Source organism: Osmerus eperlanus, chromosome 25 (assembly GCF_963692335.1).
Source record: "Osmerus eperlanus chromosome 25, fOsmEpe2.1, whole genome shotgun sequence".
NCBI classification, from domain to species: domain Eukaryota; kingdom Metazoa; phylum Chordata; class Actinopteri; order Osmeriformes; family Osmeridae; genus Osmerus; species Osmerus eperlanus.
This window is the reverse complement of record NC_085042.1, coordinates 10,112,948-10,132,282: the sequence shown is the minus strand read 5'-3', so window position 1 is coordinate 10,132,282 and position 19,335 is coordinate 10,112,948. Positions and strand designations below refer to the sequence as shown.

General features: G+C 46.4%; 1 protein-coding gene across 1 annotated transcript in view; it reads left to right on the top strand.

Annotated features, from left to right (window-relative positions):
- The first annotated feature begins 15,266 nt into the window (after nucleotides 1-15,266).
- The window catches only part of LOC134012071 (transducin-like enhancer protein 4), a 14,210-nt gene continuing 10,141 nt past the window's right edge, over nucleotides 15,267-19,335 (top strand). Inside the window, exons 1-6 of the mRNA XM_062451694.1 lie at nucleotides 15,267-15,496; nucleotides 15,906-16,003; nucleotides 16,587-16,650; nucleotides 16,906-16,950; nucleotides 18,556-18,618; nucleotides 19,133-19,207. Of these exons, the coding sequence (XP_062307678.1) occupies nucleotides 15,452-15,496; nucleotides 15,906-16,003; nucleotides 16,587-16,650; nucleotides 16,906-16,950; nucleotides 18,556-18,618; nucleotides 19,133-19,207 (390 nt within the window). The 5' untranslated portion in view covers nucleotides 15,267-15,451. The remainder of the gene's footprint in view (nucleotides 15,497-15,905; nucleotides 16,004-16,586; nucleotides 16,651-16,905; nucleotides 16,951-18,555; nucleotides 18,619-19,132; nucleotides 19,208-19,335) is intronic.

Genomic DNA, 19,335 nt, shown 5'->3' with positions numbered 1-19,335 from the left:
GCATCAAACTCCACAGCCTCCTTCAAAATCTGCTCCTTCAAACACACACCACAGGTTGACCAGAATTGTCCCAGACAAAAAGTCCTGTGCATGGATACGGTTATTTAAGGGTTGAACAGCCAGACAGGGAACCAGCTGTGAGGCAGGTGTAAGGTTATTCAGAGCAGACCATGTCTAAACTCACTCCAGGAAAATAAATCCAGCAAGAAGTTTTGAGAGGCCAACCAACAGATTCAACCAATCACTAACAATGGATCACAACGATGTGAGATCTGAAACGCATCAGTGAGAGTGTGCTTACTCCAACTTCCTGTCTGCAGAGTGCAGACAGGAAGCAGCGGGCCAGAGCACCACTACACCACCTGAGCAGCAGGCCAGAGCACCACTACACCACCTGAGCAGCAGGCCAGAGCACCACTATGTAGCTGCAGTATCATCACACACAACTGCAACTTCCAGGCCTTGTCTCTCGGGTATCTCTCTCGGACAGTCAGTTTAGAGGCACTACATATGGGCGTCCATATAAATGTTTAACAATAACAGATCAGCCATGTTCTTCCTGCCCTGATAACCCCCACACACACACACTGACAGACAAGTGAGTGTGATCATCTCCCTCTCGAGTGTGAACATGTAACACGCGTGTTCCCTTGTCAGGTCTCAGTGAGAAGAGAAGCAGACAGGACTCTCAGGTGTGTGTGCGTGTCTTCCTGTCAGCTGAAGAGCTTTACCTCTCAGACCTATGGATATATCAGGTAAGAACTTAAAGAGCACACGTGCTCGCACGTACGTACACACACACCCTTCCTGAAGGCCTTAATATTGTCCATATAAAGTCAAGTTTATATCCATTTATTTGATTGTCTTTAAAGAATTGAATATTGTTTAAATTAGCGTGTTTAGCATAAAACAAAGCTAAACATCTTGATTTTGTTTCCAAGAGGCCACTCTTAGACACTCGTAAACTCTTAACTCTACCTAAATATCCTGGAGATCTGAAATCGAGATTATTACACTGTACGAGTATCAACCTGATGTATGGATGGATTTCACACTAAGGGAAGCGATCGTACATAGCCTACAATCTTCTTAACCATTGACCTTTTTTGTGATTAACGTAATTGTATTGGCTGGCTACAGGCTATGCAACAGTCTGGCTAGAATGTTGCTTAGCAGTGACAGTCTGTGGGGAAACGATCGCTTACGTAACGAGAGAACAAGCGACACATGTCCAGTGACTGCTCCCGGCTGCTTCTCAGCCCAAAACTGGCTCAAGCAGTTAGCATAGCATCAGGCGAGGCACTGAGGCTGACAAGACTACTGCAGGCCAATAACAGATTAGGCTTGTCACTTATGACAGCTGATGTCCGCTTTGATAATTTGAAGTGCGTATATGGTTGACGCCGATAAACCCTGGTCTAAATCTTTTTGTTACATCGAATAACGTGAATTAAAATTTAAGGCTCGGTGTATGAGCTTGCGCAACACAACACTGCTGCTGTGTAGGCTACAGCCTGAAAGCGGCCCGAGATCGATGTGGTGGCATCGATGTCATACAGACAGATACCGTGTGTGGCAACACCAAACGGGTGATTCCCTGGCCGTATTTAGGACTGTAAACATTCTGGTAAATGGAGCGATCCTAACATCCATATGTTCAGCCTCGGCAACACAACACACACAAGCCCAGGGGGATGACAAGATGACAGTTACCTTCAGCGCTCGCTACGGCCTTTGTTCCACGCGAAGTGCGACATGCTACTCCATAACCTATTTGTCATTTCGAAGGACATAATTCATTAGTAATTAATCCATATATTAGGCTATTTGTAGGAGAGTTATACAACAGGCACGACGTGTTATATTTGGCACACGTGAAGATAATATACAAATACCCTATTGTTTTTAACTGGTGCACTGACACTGTTTTTGTCGCCAATAAACAAATAAACTACCAGTCTTAAACCTTTATCAATGTATTCTATAGATCAGAGAATGTGTTCAGTCAACTGCATTGTCAGTGAAAACATTTGGAAGCCTCGGTTATTTAGCATTGCTGCATCTAAACCGTTAGCGATAATGTCAGCATCATTTCTCCACACTCGATGCGATGCTGGTAACGCAACTCAGCAATTCTCTCCTTTCTCCTTCTAAAGCCCTTTTTATTTTAAATACCCAAATAAAACGCTTAACTCACGTTGATTCAGCTCACACACGTTATTGTCACTTCAGAAGTATCCTCTTATGTCGAGTTCTAGTTGAATTATGCAAATAATCCTTACCACTGGGAATGTGTTTTTCTGTCCGGGTGAAGCGATGCAGCCTACATCGGGGAACGCAGTGATTTGTACAGGGGCTGGACCGGGCTGTTACGTCAGCTGGGTCGGGCAGTGGGAAGATGGGGCTGCGGGCCTGCTTCTACAGAAGCGCTGAAGCACCGTCTAGCGACGAAATTTGCTGCTACACGTGTATCCTATAATGTTAATTACTATAAGGAATGTGCTAATATTCAATTGCAATAATGGCATAATAATAATGAAGTTTGGTAACCTATAATGCTTGGTATTAACCCCCAATGTTGTGATAACAACATTATTGTTATCTTGTTCCTTTGTTCGTTTAATATCATTATTTTAGTAGGCGATTTAATTTATTTAATATTGTCAGTTTTTTTTTTTACCTATGCAATTTTGATCATTTGTATTGATTACCTTATAATTTAATGAGTGACATTGAAGTTAGAATGTGCAGTGGCGGGCTTTGGCCACTAGAGGTCAGACATGGCGTGTTAACGCGACGTTTCCAGACACTCTTATTCCCAGTCTCATCTTTCAAGCATGCTAACATAACAGTGAACAATCCCTCCTACAAAGTTTTAACTTGAGTTTGACATTTTTATCAAGCGTTTACGTTTTGATTTTTCCATGAATAATTAATTGATCGATTTGTTGCCACAGTCTGGGCAGAACCTCACACAAACATGAAGATGACATAAATACAACTTCCTGCCCTGGAATCCCAACGTAGACAGTAAACGTTCAAACATAAGGAATCTGAAAATCTATATCAGTATATCTATATCAGTATATCAATATCAGTTTACTTTAACCAGCAAAAGCTCATTAGGATTTGAAAAGTACTTTTGCATGAGCACATTGGCCTCTTTTAGAAAATGACCACCAGATAGAGACATTTCCCTTAGTACCAGAGGACGACCTGTAGACATGCCTGTCATGCCATGAACATTTAACACTATAAATGGTTGTAAATTTTAATGCATCTTTCTGGATAGTGCAATGATCTACAAATGTGAAACATGCCGCTTCTTAATGAGAAGACATTTTAAATGTAAGAACACCTTGAATAAAAGTACTCGTTGACTTTGTTCACCCGATAATAATGACACATAGGCTACACTCCTGCATCTCCAGACTATTTTCTCTAGAAGGTATATTAAAATTGTTTCGTTTTCCTAACTGCTTATATTGTCTGTTGAATGAATGGATGATATTGATTTCATATAGTTTTTTTTAAAATTTGAATTAGAAACTCTTCCATATATGCAGAGAATAAACTGGTGTCATGAGTTACAATCCTATGAAATACAAATATATTCCCACGATGAGGAATCATTTTGGGAGCTGATCTTCAAATCGCATCTGAATGTCCTCTCTTTTTCGTTCTCAGGTAGAATTTATTTTAAGATTTGACAAACGGTAGCTATAGGAAACGAAGGCCGATGTGATTCCTTAGCTGGCAGTTCAGAAAAGTCAAACAGGTGGATGAAACCCCTCCTGTAATGATTTTTCTTTCCTTCCATACCTGTTTAGCATATCAAATGGCAATAAAGGATCTTTTAAATAATAGGATTACATTTTCGACAGTGAATTTCAAACATGTTTACCAGAAATGATGAACATTTATGGCATGCCTATTGTTATTTAGCAACTTAGCATTGTGATTTCTACATTCGCAATTTGGCTTACTTCTTCCTATCACAACGCCCATACTGGGTGGTGAAATGGGACTGTCGAATATCAATTTCCCAAGTGGGACAATCTATCAAAATTAGTCTCTATTAATCAGGGTAAGGTAATTTTGGGCTGTGATAAGATTATTATCGGCATATTTAAACATAAATGTGCAGACACACCCTCAGCTGCTGCGTACGCTTATTAATATTTACGCAAAGTTTTTCCATATTTTTGTCAGCATTCCACTTCATGTGTTGTGGGCCACCTCTTCACTACTCTTGTGACACGGGTTCATTATGCAGCAAAATTACACTCCCGAAAAACATTGCCTTCTAATCCAAAAATGATAACCAGAGGCATGCAACAGATCTCCCTTCACCCTCTTCTGCCGAGGAAATATGTCGACGAACAGAAATAGGAGAGCCGGGCTTTGAAGACAGCATCTGAGGGGTTATGCTGCCGGGGCTGGGGTTGTGCTAGAGATTGAGCCCTGATCCTCACCCCGCCAACCTGTTAATGTAACGGTAATACTTGTGGTGGGCCCAGGGAAGATAGAAGAAATAAAAAAAACTATAGGGGAGACAATATGAAAGGCCTCCTCCACATGGCGGAGTAGAGATTAGCGGGTGTTCCAGCGAGGGGGAGCAGGGTGGAGGGGGCGGGGCAGGGTGTAGGGGGCGGGGGGGGCAGGATGGAGGTGGCGGGGGGGGCGGGGCAGGGTGTAGGGGGCGGGGGGGGGGCAGGGTGTAGGGGGCGGGGGGGGCAGGGTGTAGGGGGCGGGGGGGGGGGGGCAGGATGGAGGTGGGTGGGTGGCTCTAGAGGCTGCTGATTGAAGCTCTTGTCAAGAGCTCTGCACCGGCAGGAAAAGTTAGTGACGTCCATTAGGATGGAGTCTGCTTCAGACAGGGGAGGCTGCGCTCTTTACAGGGTGAGGGAGGGTGAGGAGAGAGGGGTGAGGGAGAGAGGGTGAGGAGAGAGGGGTGAGGGAGAGAGGGTGAGGAGAGAGGGGTGAAGGAGAGAGGGTGAGGAGAGAGGGGTGAAGGAGAGAGGGTGAGGTAGAGTGTGTTGTCCTGTCTGATTAGGCTGGAGTTGTCATGAGACTGTTGGTGTTTCCCAGTTTATGCATTCTGTTCTTCCCTGTGGAGGAGGTGAGCTTCACCCTATGGGAGTTTGGCCTCTCGTGGGGGCGTGTGTTGATGTGTGAGAGAGAGTGTGTTTCTCTATCACTTTCAGTAAATGTGTGAGTTCTGTTCGTGTGTGTCCACAAGAACAGCCAGACTCACCCAGGGAGGGAAATGAACCAGCTACCAGGTCTGCATGATTCTTTATTATTTTCAACATTTACTTTAATGTTTTTCTTTTGGGGTTTCACATCTGAGATAGGTTTGTTTTCATTCTCCAACTTTGAAATTGTTGTGTTAGTTCATATTAGATTACAGTCCACACAAACTTCCAGCTTGTCCAGGCAGACATAGACAGAAGCCACACAGGTCTTGTCCAGGCAGACGTAGACAGAAGCCACACATGTCTTGTCCAGGCAGACATAGACAGAAGCCACACAGGTCTTGTCCAGGCAGACGTAGACAGAAGCCACACATGTCTTGTCCAGGCAGACATAGACAGAAGCCACACAGGTCTTGTCCAGGCAGACGTAGACAGAAGCCACACATGTCTTGTCCAGGCAGACATAGACAGAAGCCACACAGGTCTTGTCCAGGCAGACGTAGACAGAAGCCACACATGTCTTGTCCAGGCAGCACACTGTTTCAGTGTTGTGACGAAAGCTTGGAATACCGGGACAGCTGAAGCACAGACATAGTTATTGTCCATTATCAATTTCTTACAGACCAAATAAACGAACAAAACACAAATCATATTCAAAATGACAGTAGAGCACGGGGAACACGAATGCTATTCATGAAGATGAAAAGTCCCACATTTTCCATGTTGTACATTACTAACTGATGAAGAGGCAGGCTCAGGGGCTGGGAGCAGCAACACCAGTCCTCTGGATGGTAGTTAAGCTATGATGATGATGAGGTGTGTGTGTGTGTGTGTGTGTGTGTGTGTGTGTGTGTGTGTGTGTGTGTAAGAATGACAAAATGTGCACTTGTGTGAAGTTTATTACTGCTTGTCACAGAGGTGGGGCTCTGGGACGTTCTGTCTTTGTTCGGATAGAGGTATTTCCACCTGCATTTCACTGACTGTGCATCGGGGACCAATCAGGAGTTTAGCTCTGGGAATCTTAAAGGTCAGCGATGAGACCTCCTCATCCTCGGCCAAACACACAATTTAATTCTGTCTCCTGAGAGCGCGTGTACTCACAATCCAAAGTGATAACGGATGCGTTGCTTTATGACATTTGTTCAACACACATCCCTGTTTGATATCTGAGGTGGTTTCCAGACTCTCACGGCAGGAGCTTGTGGTGATTGATCTTGCACCGAGGGGTCAGACAGTGCAGCTGGGATCGATGGAGGAGGAAGGAGGTGTCCTTAACCTCCTTGGTGATTCACAACTACGTTCCTTAATACTCTCCAGCCAGGGTCACCAAGGGGGATCATGCACACACACACACACCCAACGTACACAAAATTACACTGACTTCCAAACTTCACACAACCACACAAAAATACACAAACTCATTCTCTCAGTGACTTGATGAAAATGCTGTCCTTCTCAGCATCTCACCACTTATAATGCTGACAGTGCTCAATTAGAAGTCAGTCGGGCTCTACATCACTGCCAAAACAAGCCAAAACAAACAAGTTCATTGCTGTCTATGCAATTTCTACCACAAAAAAACAGATTTGCCTGCTGCAGGCTGTATTTGTACCCTACATACATTTACACTCTCTGTCTCTTATCTCGCTCTCTCACTCTCTCTTTCTCCCTCTCAATCAACGTTAGATGCAGTTTCTCCAAAAGGCTAATCGTGTTCGTTTGGAGTGTGTGGGCTCCTCTAAGACTTAATTGCGGTTGAGTTAATAATGACTAGCAAGTGGGGAAATCATTCTTAATGAGATTGTCTGGTACACTGAGAAACCCCTGCTTCTGTCATCGTCCCAACAAGGCCACAACAAGTAGGTAATTACAGCTCTCCACCCAGACGAGTATTTATCCAACCCAGAGAGCCTCACTGCAGCCCCTCACGCTGCCCTGTGGACTGGTCATTCAGAAGCTCAGGATTATTCACTGAAGAGCTTCTTTACACCGCAGCTGCTTCTGAGTCTGGTGTGTGTGTGTGTAACCAGGAGCATCAGAGGTCAGTCTGTGTGTGTGTGTGTGTAACCAGGAGCATCAGAGGTCAGTCTGTGTGTGTGTGTGTGTGTGTGTGTGTGTGTGTAACCAGGAGCATCAGAGGTCAGTCTGTGTGTGTCATCCTTGACCCTGATGGTCAGCCATGATGTTAGGCTGTAGGGTCAGGTTTGTTTGTGTAAATACATCACAATGTGACTGATGTTTTAGTGCACAGACGTGTGTGCACGCTGGACTGCTGGGCAGAGTCAGCAGGTTTAGAAGGGACGCCATCTTTAACCAGCTTTGATGCTGACCTAGAGTGTCAGACCACCAGACTCAAATCAAACATGTGATCTCAGTTTTATATTTGCTCCCCAGGTACCCAGGGGGATTCGACCCGCCGTTCCCACTCACCCTGGCAGAGTACAGGGTCCTCAGCAAACCTGTTGGAGTTGCAGCTGCGCCTGACGACACACTGATGAGGAGGGCTGAGCTCACAGACCTGAGGACGTCTGGATGACTGGAGGTTCATCAGGTGTGTTGGAGCAGCCGGAGGTTCATTAGGTGTGTTGGAGCAGCCGGAGGTTCATCGGGTGTGTTGGAGCAGCCGGAGGTTCATCGGGTGTGTTGGAGTAGCCGGAGGTTCATCGGGTGTGTTGGAGCAGCCGGAGGTTCATCGGGTGTGTTGGAGCAGCCGGAGGTTCATCGGGTGTGTTGGAGCAGCCGGAGGTTCATCGGGTGGGTTGGAGCAGCCGGAGGTTCATCGGGTGTGTTGGAGCAGCCGGAGGTTCATCGGGTGTGTTGGAGCAGCCGGAGGTTCATCGGGTGTGTTGGAGCAGCCGGAGGTTCATCGGGTGTGTTGGAGCAGCTGGAGGTTCATCAGGTGTGTTGGGTTAGGGTAACCCTAACCCTGAATTTATATCCTAGATACATTTCTGATCTGTAATAGGCTTGCTTACTAGTTTCCAACATTAAGTGTTGGCCTTCGTTTGTCAATTGGCATTTAACACAGTACTTCAAACAAGGTACTTCCTGAAAGTCAAGACTTTAGTAGACCCGTTGTTCTCTGTCTCTGAGCCAAAGCTTAAACGTTGACGCAAAAAGATATCAAAGACATCTCATGTGTGTCTCATATTTGCATTCAGAAAAAAAGAGACTGAAAAAGTCCAAAAGTACCATGGTGGTCTAACTTTGTTCTCTTTCATCTAATTTGATGTCGTTTTGGAATGTCTTTAGTCTTTTGTCTTTTGTCGTCGCTCATGTTCTCCCCCAGCGACCTCATCCACTGAGCGGCTAAGCCTCTCAGAAAGTTTAATAATGTGGTGGTGCGTCGCCATGGGAGCTGGTATTAGCCACTCCAACCACCAACGCTCCCCTGAATCACATCATCATAATGGGGCTGTAGTAGAGGAGGTAGACACCTTGATTCTCACTCACTCACTCACTCACTCTCTCTCTCTATCATAATCAACTTCCTTTTCTCTCATTTCCTCCCCCCCCCCCCCCTCTCTCTCTCTCTCTCTCTCTCTCTCTCTTTCTCTCTCTCTCTCTCTCTCTCTCTCTCTCTCTCTCTCTCTCTCTCTCTCTCTCTCTCTCTCTCTCTCTCTCTCTCTCTCTCTCTCTCTCTCTCTCTCTCTCTCTCTCTCTTCACCTCTGCTGCTCTTTGCCCCTCGGGAACCGTCGTTGTTTAAACATGGCCGCTGGACAGCCAGGGTTTATTTCTCATTTAGTTAAGACTGCTGCGGCTTTAATCGGCGTGCTGTGTGCTGAATGCCACCCGGGCCTGACTGGCAGCTACACGGTTGCTGCGGCATTTGCATGGCATTTAGGTGGGCGGGCGATGGCTGCCCAATGCCGTGGCGGGTAAACAAGATGACTTATCCATTTACACACAAACATACAAACACACATACTCACACACACGCTCACACACATACACACACGTTCACACAAACCACCAGTAGAATAGGTCTGGGCAGTCTGACAGCCATTCAGAATTGTGTGGCATTTGGCTGTAGAGGGATGAGAGTTTGGGGCGAGGGGAGGAAAGGATGAGACACACGATGGCCATCATCCCTCTGACTGCTGCTACGCTGTGACTGCTGCTACGCTGTGACTGCTGCTACGCTGTGACTGCTGCTACGCTGTGACTGCTGCTACGCTGTGACTGCTGCTACGCTGTCAGAGGGATGAGGAAGGAGTGCTTCGACACGACGGGGGGGAAGAGGGCGCCAAATAAAAATGATGAGAAATAAATGAGAGAGAACAACAGAAGCAAGACGCAAGTTGTGTCCAGATATATCCAGTCATGTGTTCCCCACCTCTACTGTTATTCAGAAGTGTCCTTCTAGATGATATCAAGTGCAATGAAACATGATAAAGCTGTAATAAGGCCAAGCCCCAGGAGGCATGTGTATCCCTCCTCACCCAGGAGCCCTGACCCTAACCACTCCTGCAAAGTGAAGGCAGGGCGGATCATCTGGATATCAGAGCTGTGTCAGCGCTAGGTGGGTGTTGTCATCCTGGATGAGCTGAACACACAGTACACACATGTTCCTGCTCGGAGCAACAGGCCCACAGCTGCCCAAGCCACTCATATAGATATATAAATATATATATGGGAAATAAATGTGATTGTCTCGTAATCTGATTTTATTATACTGGAGACTCCCTTTGGCAAATAGATAGTGGGAGTGGATGGATGTGGGGTTAAAATCTTATTTTGCCGCGCGTAAGAATTGTGTTTTCTATATCTCCTTTAAGGTATTCTGTCACTGTTATTATTAATGTTTTTTTATTGAAAGTGGAAGTGGCACATTGCCTTAGATCACATTATTGTGGTTGTCATTTTTATGTGTGTGTTTGTGTCATGAAGAGATTGCATTTCACATGCTTAGTTTTAGTTTGTGTGTGTGTGTGTGTGTGTGTTGGGAGTTCTGGGTGTGTGTGTGTTGGGAGTTCTGGGTGTGTGTGTGTTGGGAGTTCTGTGTGTGTGTGTGTGTTTGTGTGAGGCCTATTTTCCCCATCATTGCCCCAAGCTGTTTGGGTTCTGCTCTGTTTATGAACCAATCATATTGACCTCATTTGCAGGCTCAACATTCCATGTCCCACAGTGCCCTGTGCCTGTCTGCCCTGTGCCTGCCTGCCTGCCCTGTGCCTGCCTGCCTGCCCTGTGCCTGCCTGCCCTGTGCCTGTCTGCCCTGTGCCTGCCTGCCCTGTGCCTGCTTGCCTGCCCTGTGCCTGCCTGCCTGCCCTGTGCCTGCCTGCCCTGTGCCTGCCTGTCTGCCCTGTGCCTGCCTGCCTGCCCTGTGCCTGCCTGCCCTGTGCCTGTCTGCCCTGTGCCTGTCTGCCCTGTGCCTGCCTGCCCTGTGCCTGCTTGCCTGCCCTGTGCCTGCCTGCCTGCCCTGTGCCTGCCTGCCCTGTGCCTGTCTGCCCTGTGCCTGTCTGCCCTGTGCCTGCCTGCCCTGTGCCTGCTTGCCTGCCCTGTGCCTGCTTGCCTGCCCTGTGCCTGCCTGCCTGCCTGCCCTGTGCCTGCCTGCCTGCCTGCCCTGTGCCTGCCTGCCTGCCCTGTGCCTGCCTGCCCTGTGCCTGCCTGCCCTGTGCCTGTCTGCCCTGTGCCTGCCTGCCTGCCCTGTGCCTGCCTGCCCTGTGCCTGCCTGCCCTGTGCCTGCCTGCCTGCCCTGTGCCTGCTTGCCTGCCCTGTGCCTGCCTGCCCTGTGCCTGCCTGCCTGCCCTGTGCCTGCCTGCCCTGTGCCTGTCTGCCCTGTGCCTGCCTGCCCTGTGCCTGCCTGCCTGCCCTGTGCCTGCCTGCCCTGTGCCTGCCTGCCTGCCCTGTGCCTGCCTGCCCTGTGCCTGCCTGCCCTGTGCCTGCTTGCCTGCCCTGTGCCTGCCAGCCAGCCTGCCAGCCAGGCCTGTGCTGGACTGGGGAGGCACATTCAGAGAGAACTAAAGGACTCACAAAATCAGTTTCATCCCAGACTCTGCCCACTCCTGATCCCTGTCCTGGGAGTGAGCGTGACAGGAAAGGAAGAGATACAAGATACACAGGTTAGTCTTACATGTGTGCACCTGTGTTCTGTCTGAAACCTCTTTCTTTCATTTGGTTATTTTTTATATTTTATCACAGAGACTAACAGTTCTGATCTCGTTTTACTGTAACCATGTGTGAGTGTGTGTCAGTGTGTGTTGTGTATTTGTCCATGCGTGATCTGGTGGCAGACTCTGTCCTGCTGTGTGGTGGCTGATTGAGACAGATCGCTGTCTTTGTGCCTTGATCTTGTTGCTATTGATTACCTATCCAGGTTTGTGATTGCATCCTGGAAGTAATTCTTTTAAATAGACCATAATGGCTTCCAATCTGGGCCGAGGACGGCCTCAACAACTCCAGTCGGAGATCCATTTAGACCCTTCAGACCCTTTCATACTCTCAGGAACTGGCACATTTTGACATGACTCCTCAGTCACTCTGCCTTCCCAGCAGCTGACCTGCTCCTACACACCAGCCTCGTGCCACATCTCTATGCAGCAGGGAACTGAAGAACAAGGGTTGGTTTTCTGCTAACTTGGGTTAGCAGAAAAGAATCACTTACAAATATATTTTTATTTGTACACCTCTATTACAAAGGTAACAGTTCTCATGTTTAAAATGTTTACTTCCTTTTTATCTTCCTTGTGTTTTCTCTTTTTTTCTTACATCAACCCCTCCCACACACACACACACACCAAACATTTCCCAGTCTTCAGACACACCGACCTCTTGTGTTTATCTGTGTTTGAGTGAGGAGATCTAGGATTACCCTGTCTGTTGTGGAGTCAAGCCAGCAGTGCTGGACCTCTGCTGCCTCCTGGTTCCTCCTCCCAGCCCCCCTGTCAGCCCCCCCGGCTGGCAGGGGGGCTGACAGGGATTAGCTCCGTGTTTGAGGGGCTGCAGAAGAAGATTAAGACTTGAGGCGCGGTAATGAGGAGAGATTTAAACACCTACTCAGGCCAGTGGTGTGGGCAAAGGCTCACCAGAGTCGAACAGCTTGTTTTCCCACCGATAGTAGCATCAGCATCAGTTCTGGTTCTATTGAATTTAAATACTAGTCATCTTCGCTGACAGGAATGAGAATGAGAGTTAAGAGAAATGACCAAACCAGTCGGTAGCTTTGCAAAGTCTCTCTGAGGCTTGAAGGTCAGAGCTCAGAGCTTTATGTTGGAAAAGAGAGAGAGAAATGAAGATGTCGACTCAGATGGTGCAGAACAGAGAAACACACAAGTGTGGGTGCTTGTGAGTGTGTCAGGGAAACCCTAGAACATCACATCGGTCAGCTACATATCTGAACGCACCTAGTGTGATGCACAGCCCAGATGGATCAGATTCAGATATTATGTTTTATAATTACTGAAGCCAGTGAAGAGTCTGTGTGTGAGTGTGTGTGTGTGTGTGTGTGTGAGTGTGTGTGTGTGTGTGTGTGTGGGGGGGGGGGTAGTGTGTTGATGGGGGGCATAGTTTAGATTAGAAGACATGTAGGGGCTGGTGATAGGCTGTCAGAAAGTCCTGTGGGGATCAGGCCAGCGATGAGTGCTGCGTTAAGGACACACCATCCTAGCCATTCTCCCCACCTTGCACCCCTAATCCCTCCCCCGGATAATTCCCTCTAACCCTCCCCCTCCCTCCCACACCCCAGCCCCCCCCCACCGTCCGCCACCGTCCGTCTCCAGAAAGCAGCTCTTCTGCTATCTCCGTCGCATCAACCTCCAAATGAAGTTCCTATGTTGGAGCAGCGAGGGCTTGGCGGCGTGGCTCTGGAGAGAGTCTGGGCGTCTGAGGCGGTCCTCGTGGAGAAGCCAATAATCCAGCAACAGGGCTGGAGGAGAGACGGGGGCTGTGATTGACAGGTGCTGATATGAGGCCCTCGCCTCACTTGACATTTGGGTTTCATAAGGTCTGGAACAAAGGAAAAAGGGACGAAATAATCAGACTGTGGAGCAGGCAAATAAATCTGTTTATTCCCCCCCCTCCTCTTCCTCTCCTCCTCCTCCCCTCCCCCCTCCTCTTCCTCTCCTCCTCCTCCCCCCCTCCTCTTCCTCTCCTCCTCCTCCCCTCCTCTTCCTCTCCTCCTCCTCCCCTCCCCCCCTCCTCTTCCTCTCCTCCTCCTCCCCTCCCCCCCTCCTCTTCCTCTCCTCCTCCTCCCCTCCCCCCCTCCTCTTCCTCTCCTCCTCCTCCCCTCCCCCCCTCCTCTTCCTCTCCTCCTCCTCCCCTCCTCCCCCTCCTCCTTCCAGCGGCCACGTCAAAGTCCCAGGCCTCGGGGACCAGGGTGATATTACCTCCTCCTGCCTGCCTGGAGCACGTCGCTACAGCAGGCCGGTGTTCAGAGCGTGTGTCTGCGGCTGTGTGTGCTGTGTCCTGTGACATTTAAGGAGGTAGAGTTTGTCTCTGTGTACAAGATGGACATATTGAGAATGTAGAAATAAATGAGGCATGGGTTTGTAAAGGTACATATCATGTGCTATATGAGAGTGAGTGAGCAAGCAGGTGAGTAACCCCAAGTAATAATAAGAATACAATACATATAATACAATTTAATATGTTCCTTAAGCAGATAGAAGCAAAGAAACAGCTCCAACTAAATGAGAAGTATAATGCTCCAATGACTTGGACAAGACTAAAACACAGTGATACTAATTATGAATCATTCTGAACTGTGATCCGGGTCTCTGGTGAGACTGCTGACCCAGAGTGCTGAACACACAGAGCTCAGGTCTAGATCTGCTCTAGAAGGGGAGAGAGGCTGTTTAGAGAGACAGAGAGACACAGCAAACTGAGAGAAAGAATTTGGAAAGAGAACTTTTAAAAGACCCATAGAAAATTAGAACTGCAAAACTGAGCTCAGCTGAGACAGTGAGAATATCAGAATTATACAGTTGTTACAGACCTGTATTCAGAGCACACAGGACTTGTTTTGCACAAACAATTATTTACACATATATTTATAGTTAGTAAACCTGATGTATTTGTGTAATACCTGATGTATTTATGATGGCTGCTCTGGGAGAATGTCCCATGGTCAAAGATGGGATTTTAAAAACCAGCTATTTTTAAAATCAATGCTATTATGATGCTTAAAGAGTCGGTCACATGGTATAGATCGTTGTGCATTTGACCAGAATATATTAATATTTAAGTAGGCTACTAAACCAAGAAGACACAACAAGAAATTACATGTTATTTTGATGCCATGTGTGGTACAGAGAAATATCTGATCTGCACAAATATTTTTCTGATTTCTCAAATTCCAGAATACTGTACATCAGCCAATGGCTGATTTCTTGGTGCTTCTAACCTCAATCATCATACCTTAATGTGCCGTCCTGATAATATAACCAACTTGAATTCAGTGAGTAATTACTGGTCTCAGTTGATAGACAACCAAACCCACGTGGGGTATCTGATCTCGCTAGAGTTTATTGGATAGAATGTTGATGATTGACAACTAAATTAGACGCACAGTACACGAGTAAGCTTTGCGATTGGCTATTTTTGCTCCTCCTTTACCACCCACCTTCGTCTCGTGCGCCAGGAAATCCGAAAATTGTAGTTTTTTTCAAATGCTGTTTCTTACTCATCGTCATTGATTCATGTCAAGTCAGACTACATTTTCCAGTGACATGTGCAACCGCCGTTATTTTTTATGAATATGTAATGATATTCTTACGTCTGTATTCCTCTAAATATGATCTCACAAGAACTACAGTAAGGTGCTTGCCCGCGCGAGACACGAGTCGTACGGTTTTTGAAATCAGAGAAAAGAATATTCCTGAACCCGTTTTGACACAAACCTGCCCAGACGCACTGCTGCTAAAATACATTTGCTGAACTCAAGAGGGACCAAAAGATGACAGTCTTTTTTTTCTTCTTTTTTTTGTGACTGTTTAAGATTACTTCGGGAAGGTTAAAAAGAAGACGGAGATATTAATACAGACAGCACATAATCACAGACAAAACACAGGCCACCATACAGGATTCTAAGGACATTTGTTTATCATATGCTTTGAAGATTTAGAGTGCGAAACAAGGTATTTTGTATTGGACTCAGTAATATAAAATATAAGATGGAGGTTTGGGGTATTTTTGTAATATGTGAAAACCACAAATAGACCTTTTATCTTGTCGTTGACAGATTTATGCGCACTGGACAGATTCGTGGTTTTTCCTTTTTCGGGTTTGGGTGGATGAACTTTGCAATACATTTTTAATGATTCGAGATTTGAGCAAGATGTACCCCCCGGCACGGCATCCGGTAAGTAGTTTAGGCTCAAGTCAAAACAGTGAAGCCCGGCACGCGTGTACATAACGCCCACACGCGTAATCAGTTTGGGTCTGGTTTTGTGTGGTCGCGCGCTCGGACAATCGCGTTTATTGGCAAACGTGTGTTCACCAGCGTGGGTCTGAGCGCGTGTTTGAATCGGTGTGAGATTTTTGTTTGTGCCCATTCGTAAAAATATGTTCATCAGACATTGGAGTCTTGAGGAGTGAAATTAAAAGAACAGCTCATATGACCGTTAACCTACCTGGCTAGAACCTCTATCTCAAGGCCACTTGTGTTTGATTAGGACTCAAAATGTTGTCTCACATATTGATTAGGTACACAAGGTTCCTTATAACATCAATACCATACTCAACTCTGTGTATTTTTGTCTGATCCTCAGGTTCCACACCAGCCGGGCCAGCAGTTCAAATTCACCATCACCGAATCCTGCGACCGCATCAAGGACGAGTTCCAGTTTATCCAGGCGCAGTATCACAGGTAACATTCTCACATCAACTCCTGCATCACAGGTAACATTCAACTCTGATATGTTGAACTAGGCTACATCAGCAAAACCAATCTGCAAAAATATTTATGTTGTCCGAACTTAATTAAAATCTGAGTAGGAGCCTACATTGAGCTCTTATTTAGAGTGAAACATTTAGTAAACTATGAATTTCTTTCACATTGTTCCTCAAAGAACTGCATGAATTCATGATTTATTTAATACACTTCTGGTGAACAAAAACAATGCCATATTCCCATCACTCTCTCTCTTAAACACACACTCTCTCCTCTCTGAATGTAAGATGTGTGAAAGGTGTTTTATCCAGTTGAAGCTGGAAACGCCTGTCAGGGCTGGCCAATAAGGAGGCCCTCTGTGTCTTTAGTAAACAGGATGAATAATCAGTGAGGTGCATATCTTACCTCTGGGCTGCTGCATCACTATACATACCAGAATGTTATTTTGCACCAGCAGCAACAGCTAAACAGAAAGATTTCAACTGAGAGTTTACAGTGGGATGCAGTGATTGCAGTGTGTATTCAGTCTGGTCTGTCTTGATTGGATGTTTGTCCCCAGTCTGAAAATGGAGTGTGACAAACTGGCCAATGAGAAGACAGAGATGCAGAGACACTACGTGATGGTAAGCAGAAGCAGGCCTGGAACAGCTGGGACTAACTCTGCTGTCTTACACTGATGGATGGACTGTGTGTGTGTCTGTGTGTGTGTGTGTAACTATATATTATTGTGTACATAAGAATGTTTGTGTGCATGTAAGTATGTATGTGTGTTTGTATCTAAGTGTGTGCGTGTGTGTGTCTTTGTGTTTGTGTATATGTGTGTATGCTTCTCTATAAATATTTAACAAGTAAAACACGATTCTGTCTTTTCTTTACAGTATTATGAGATGTCCTATGGACTCAACATTGAGATGCATAAGCAGGTATTGTAGACAGTGTTGAGTTAATATAATAATTACATTAACAATTTTGATTCATGTTTGTGAATAAAACAGTTAAAGGCGTGAGTAGTGTGCACATGTAACATTAGACCAGGTAACACTACATGTAACATTAGACCAGGTAACACTACATGTAACATTAGACCAGGTAACACTACAGTTTGAATCTTAGTAGGTGTGTCTGTGAATGCATATGGCTGTGTGTGTGTGTGAGAGAGAGACAGAGAGAGATAGAGTGTGTGTGTGTGGGCTAAGTAAGTAGAGATGCCTCCAGTATTGAGAGGTTTGCCAGTGCTGCTGGTTTTGCAGTTTTAGACATCAGCAAGCTGATTGATTCTGGTCACCGCTGTGTTGTATTTACACTAAAGGGCTCTGTTACTGGGGAGCAAATGCACTCTTTAAAGAGACATTTACTAGGCGACAGTGTGTGTGTTGTGTGTGGGTGTGTGTGTGTGAGGGACAGAGAGAAGGCCAGCATGAATTGATTGTGATAATGAGTTGTTTAGCAGATGTCTCTATTACTATTGATGTTTTGCAGATTATTCCCATCCTCCTTCTCCATTCTCTTTCTCTCTGATTGGTGCTCCCTATAGGCTCAATGAACCGTGAGACCTGGACTCTGTCCTAATGTTATTCCTCTCTCGTCCTATCACCATACGGCAGATGTATGTCATCACCACGGAGAAGGGAATGCAGTCAGTGGGGTCAGCTAGAAGTTGAGTTTTTTAAAGCACGTATACAGACAGGGACGTGTTTTACAAATCAGAAACCCCTAAAAAAAAAACTACAAAAGTATCCCCCCGATAATCATTATAATAAAATAGTTTGTAAGTATAGAGAGAGAGTGGCTCTCTGTCACAGAAGTCTTTGGCTTCTATAAACATCTGATGAATGAAAATAAAACTGCACTGTGTTGTAGAGTTTGTGTTTTAGCTTGTCTGATCTAATGACTGTATTTATATTATATATATTTATTATTTCATCAGCCGGGGGTCAGATGGCTGAGCGGTTAGGGAGTCGGGCTATTAATCAGAAGGTTTTTGGTTTGATTCCCGGCCGTGCAAAATGATGTTGTGTCCTTGGGCAAGGCACTTCACCCTACTTGCCTCTGGGAGAATGTCCCTGTACTTACTGTAAGTTGCTCTGGATAAGAGCGTCTGCTAAATGACTAAATGTAATTATTACTCACACCAAAAGTAAGAACTCACACCTAGCATTACTGGCTGGACTGTCAGAGTTCACACATCAGTGTGGTGCTTCCTGGCTTTGCTTTCAGAGGATCTAGAGAGGAGCTCAGCTCTGACATGCAGCATCCTCCAGGAGGGTGGGGTTGTAAGGCTGTAAGGTCAGGCTGTACACTGAAGGCATGTGATCATGTGATCATGTGATCATGTGATCATACAGTTAAAGGTGACTGTGAGTCTTGAGAACAGGGTGGGGCATTTTTAGCAACCAATCAAAAAGCTTTCTGCAGCTCTGATCACATCACACACATGCCTTTAAAACCTGATCCCATGTTCCCTTGCAGGACTGTGTTCTGGGGTCTTCAGTGTTCCTATTATAGGTGTGTTTACGTCTCTCCTGTAGGCGGAGATTGTAAAGCGCCTGAACGCCATCTGCGCCCAGGTCATCCCCTTCCTGTCACAAGAGGTATGCTGACCCCTGCTGACCCCTGCTGACCCTGCTCAGTCCTGTCCCTGGAGATACACACTCACTCCAGACTTGGCTGCATTGTTCACGCTGTTGACATTTCAAATCTCTCAATCCCTCTCTGGATGTTTATCTCGTCCTCGTTCTACCTTTCCTAAATCTCTCTCCACCCTTCTCTCTGTCTTTCTGCATGGCATCTCTCTCCACTCCTCTTTAAAAAATTCTGTTTCCACCATACCTCCATATGTCCATCTGTCCACCTTCACTGTTTCATAACCTATCTTATCCCTCCTCCTTTCCTCTCCTCCTCCCCCTCTCCTCCTCCCCCTCTCCTCCTCCTTTTCCTCCTCCTCTCCCTCTCCTCTCCTCCCCCTTTCCTCCTCCTTTTCCTCCTCCTCTCCCTCTCCTCTCCTCTTCCCCCTCTCCTCCTCCTCTCCCTCTCCTCTCCTCCTCCCCCTCTCCTCCTCCTCTTCCTCCTCTCCTCCTCCCCCTCTCCTCCCCTGTTCTGAAGCAGCACCAGCAGCAGGTGGTCCAGGCGGTGGAGAGGGCCAAGCAGGTCACCATGGCCGAACTCAACGCTGTCATTGGGGTCAGTCAGTTGTCATGGAGATCCCACTCACTCTGTAAATACATATAGCTTGTCTTTAAAAATAGACTTGCAGTATAAATGTGTGTGTTTAAATGTGCGTATTTGCAATTGTGTATAAGTATCTGTGT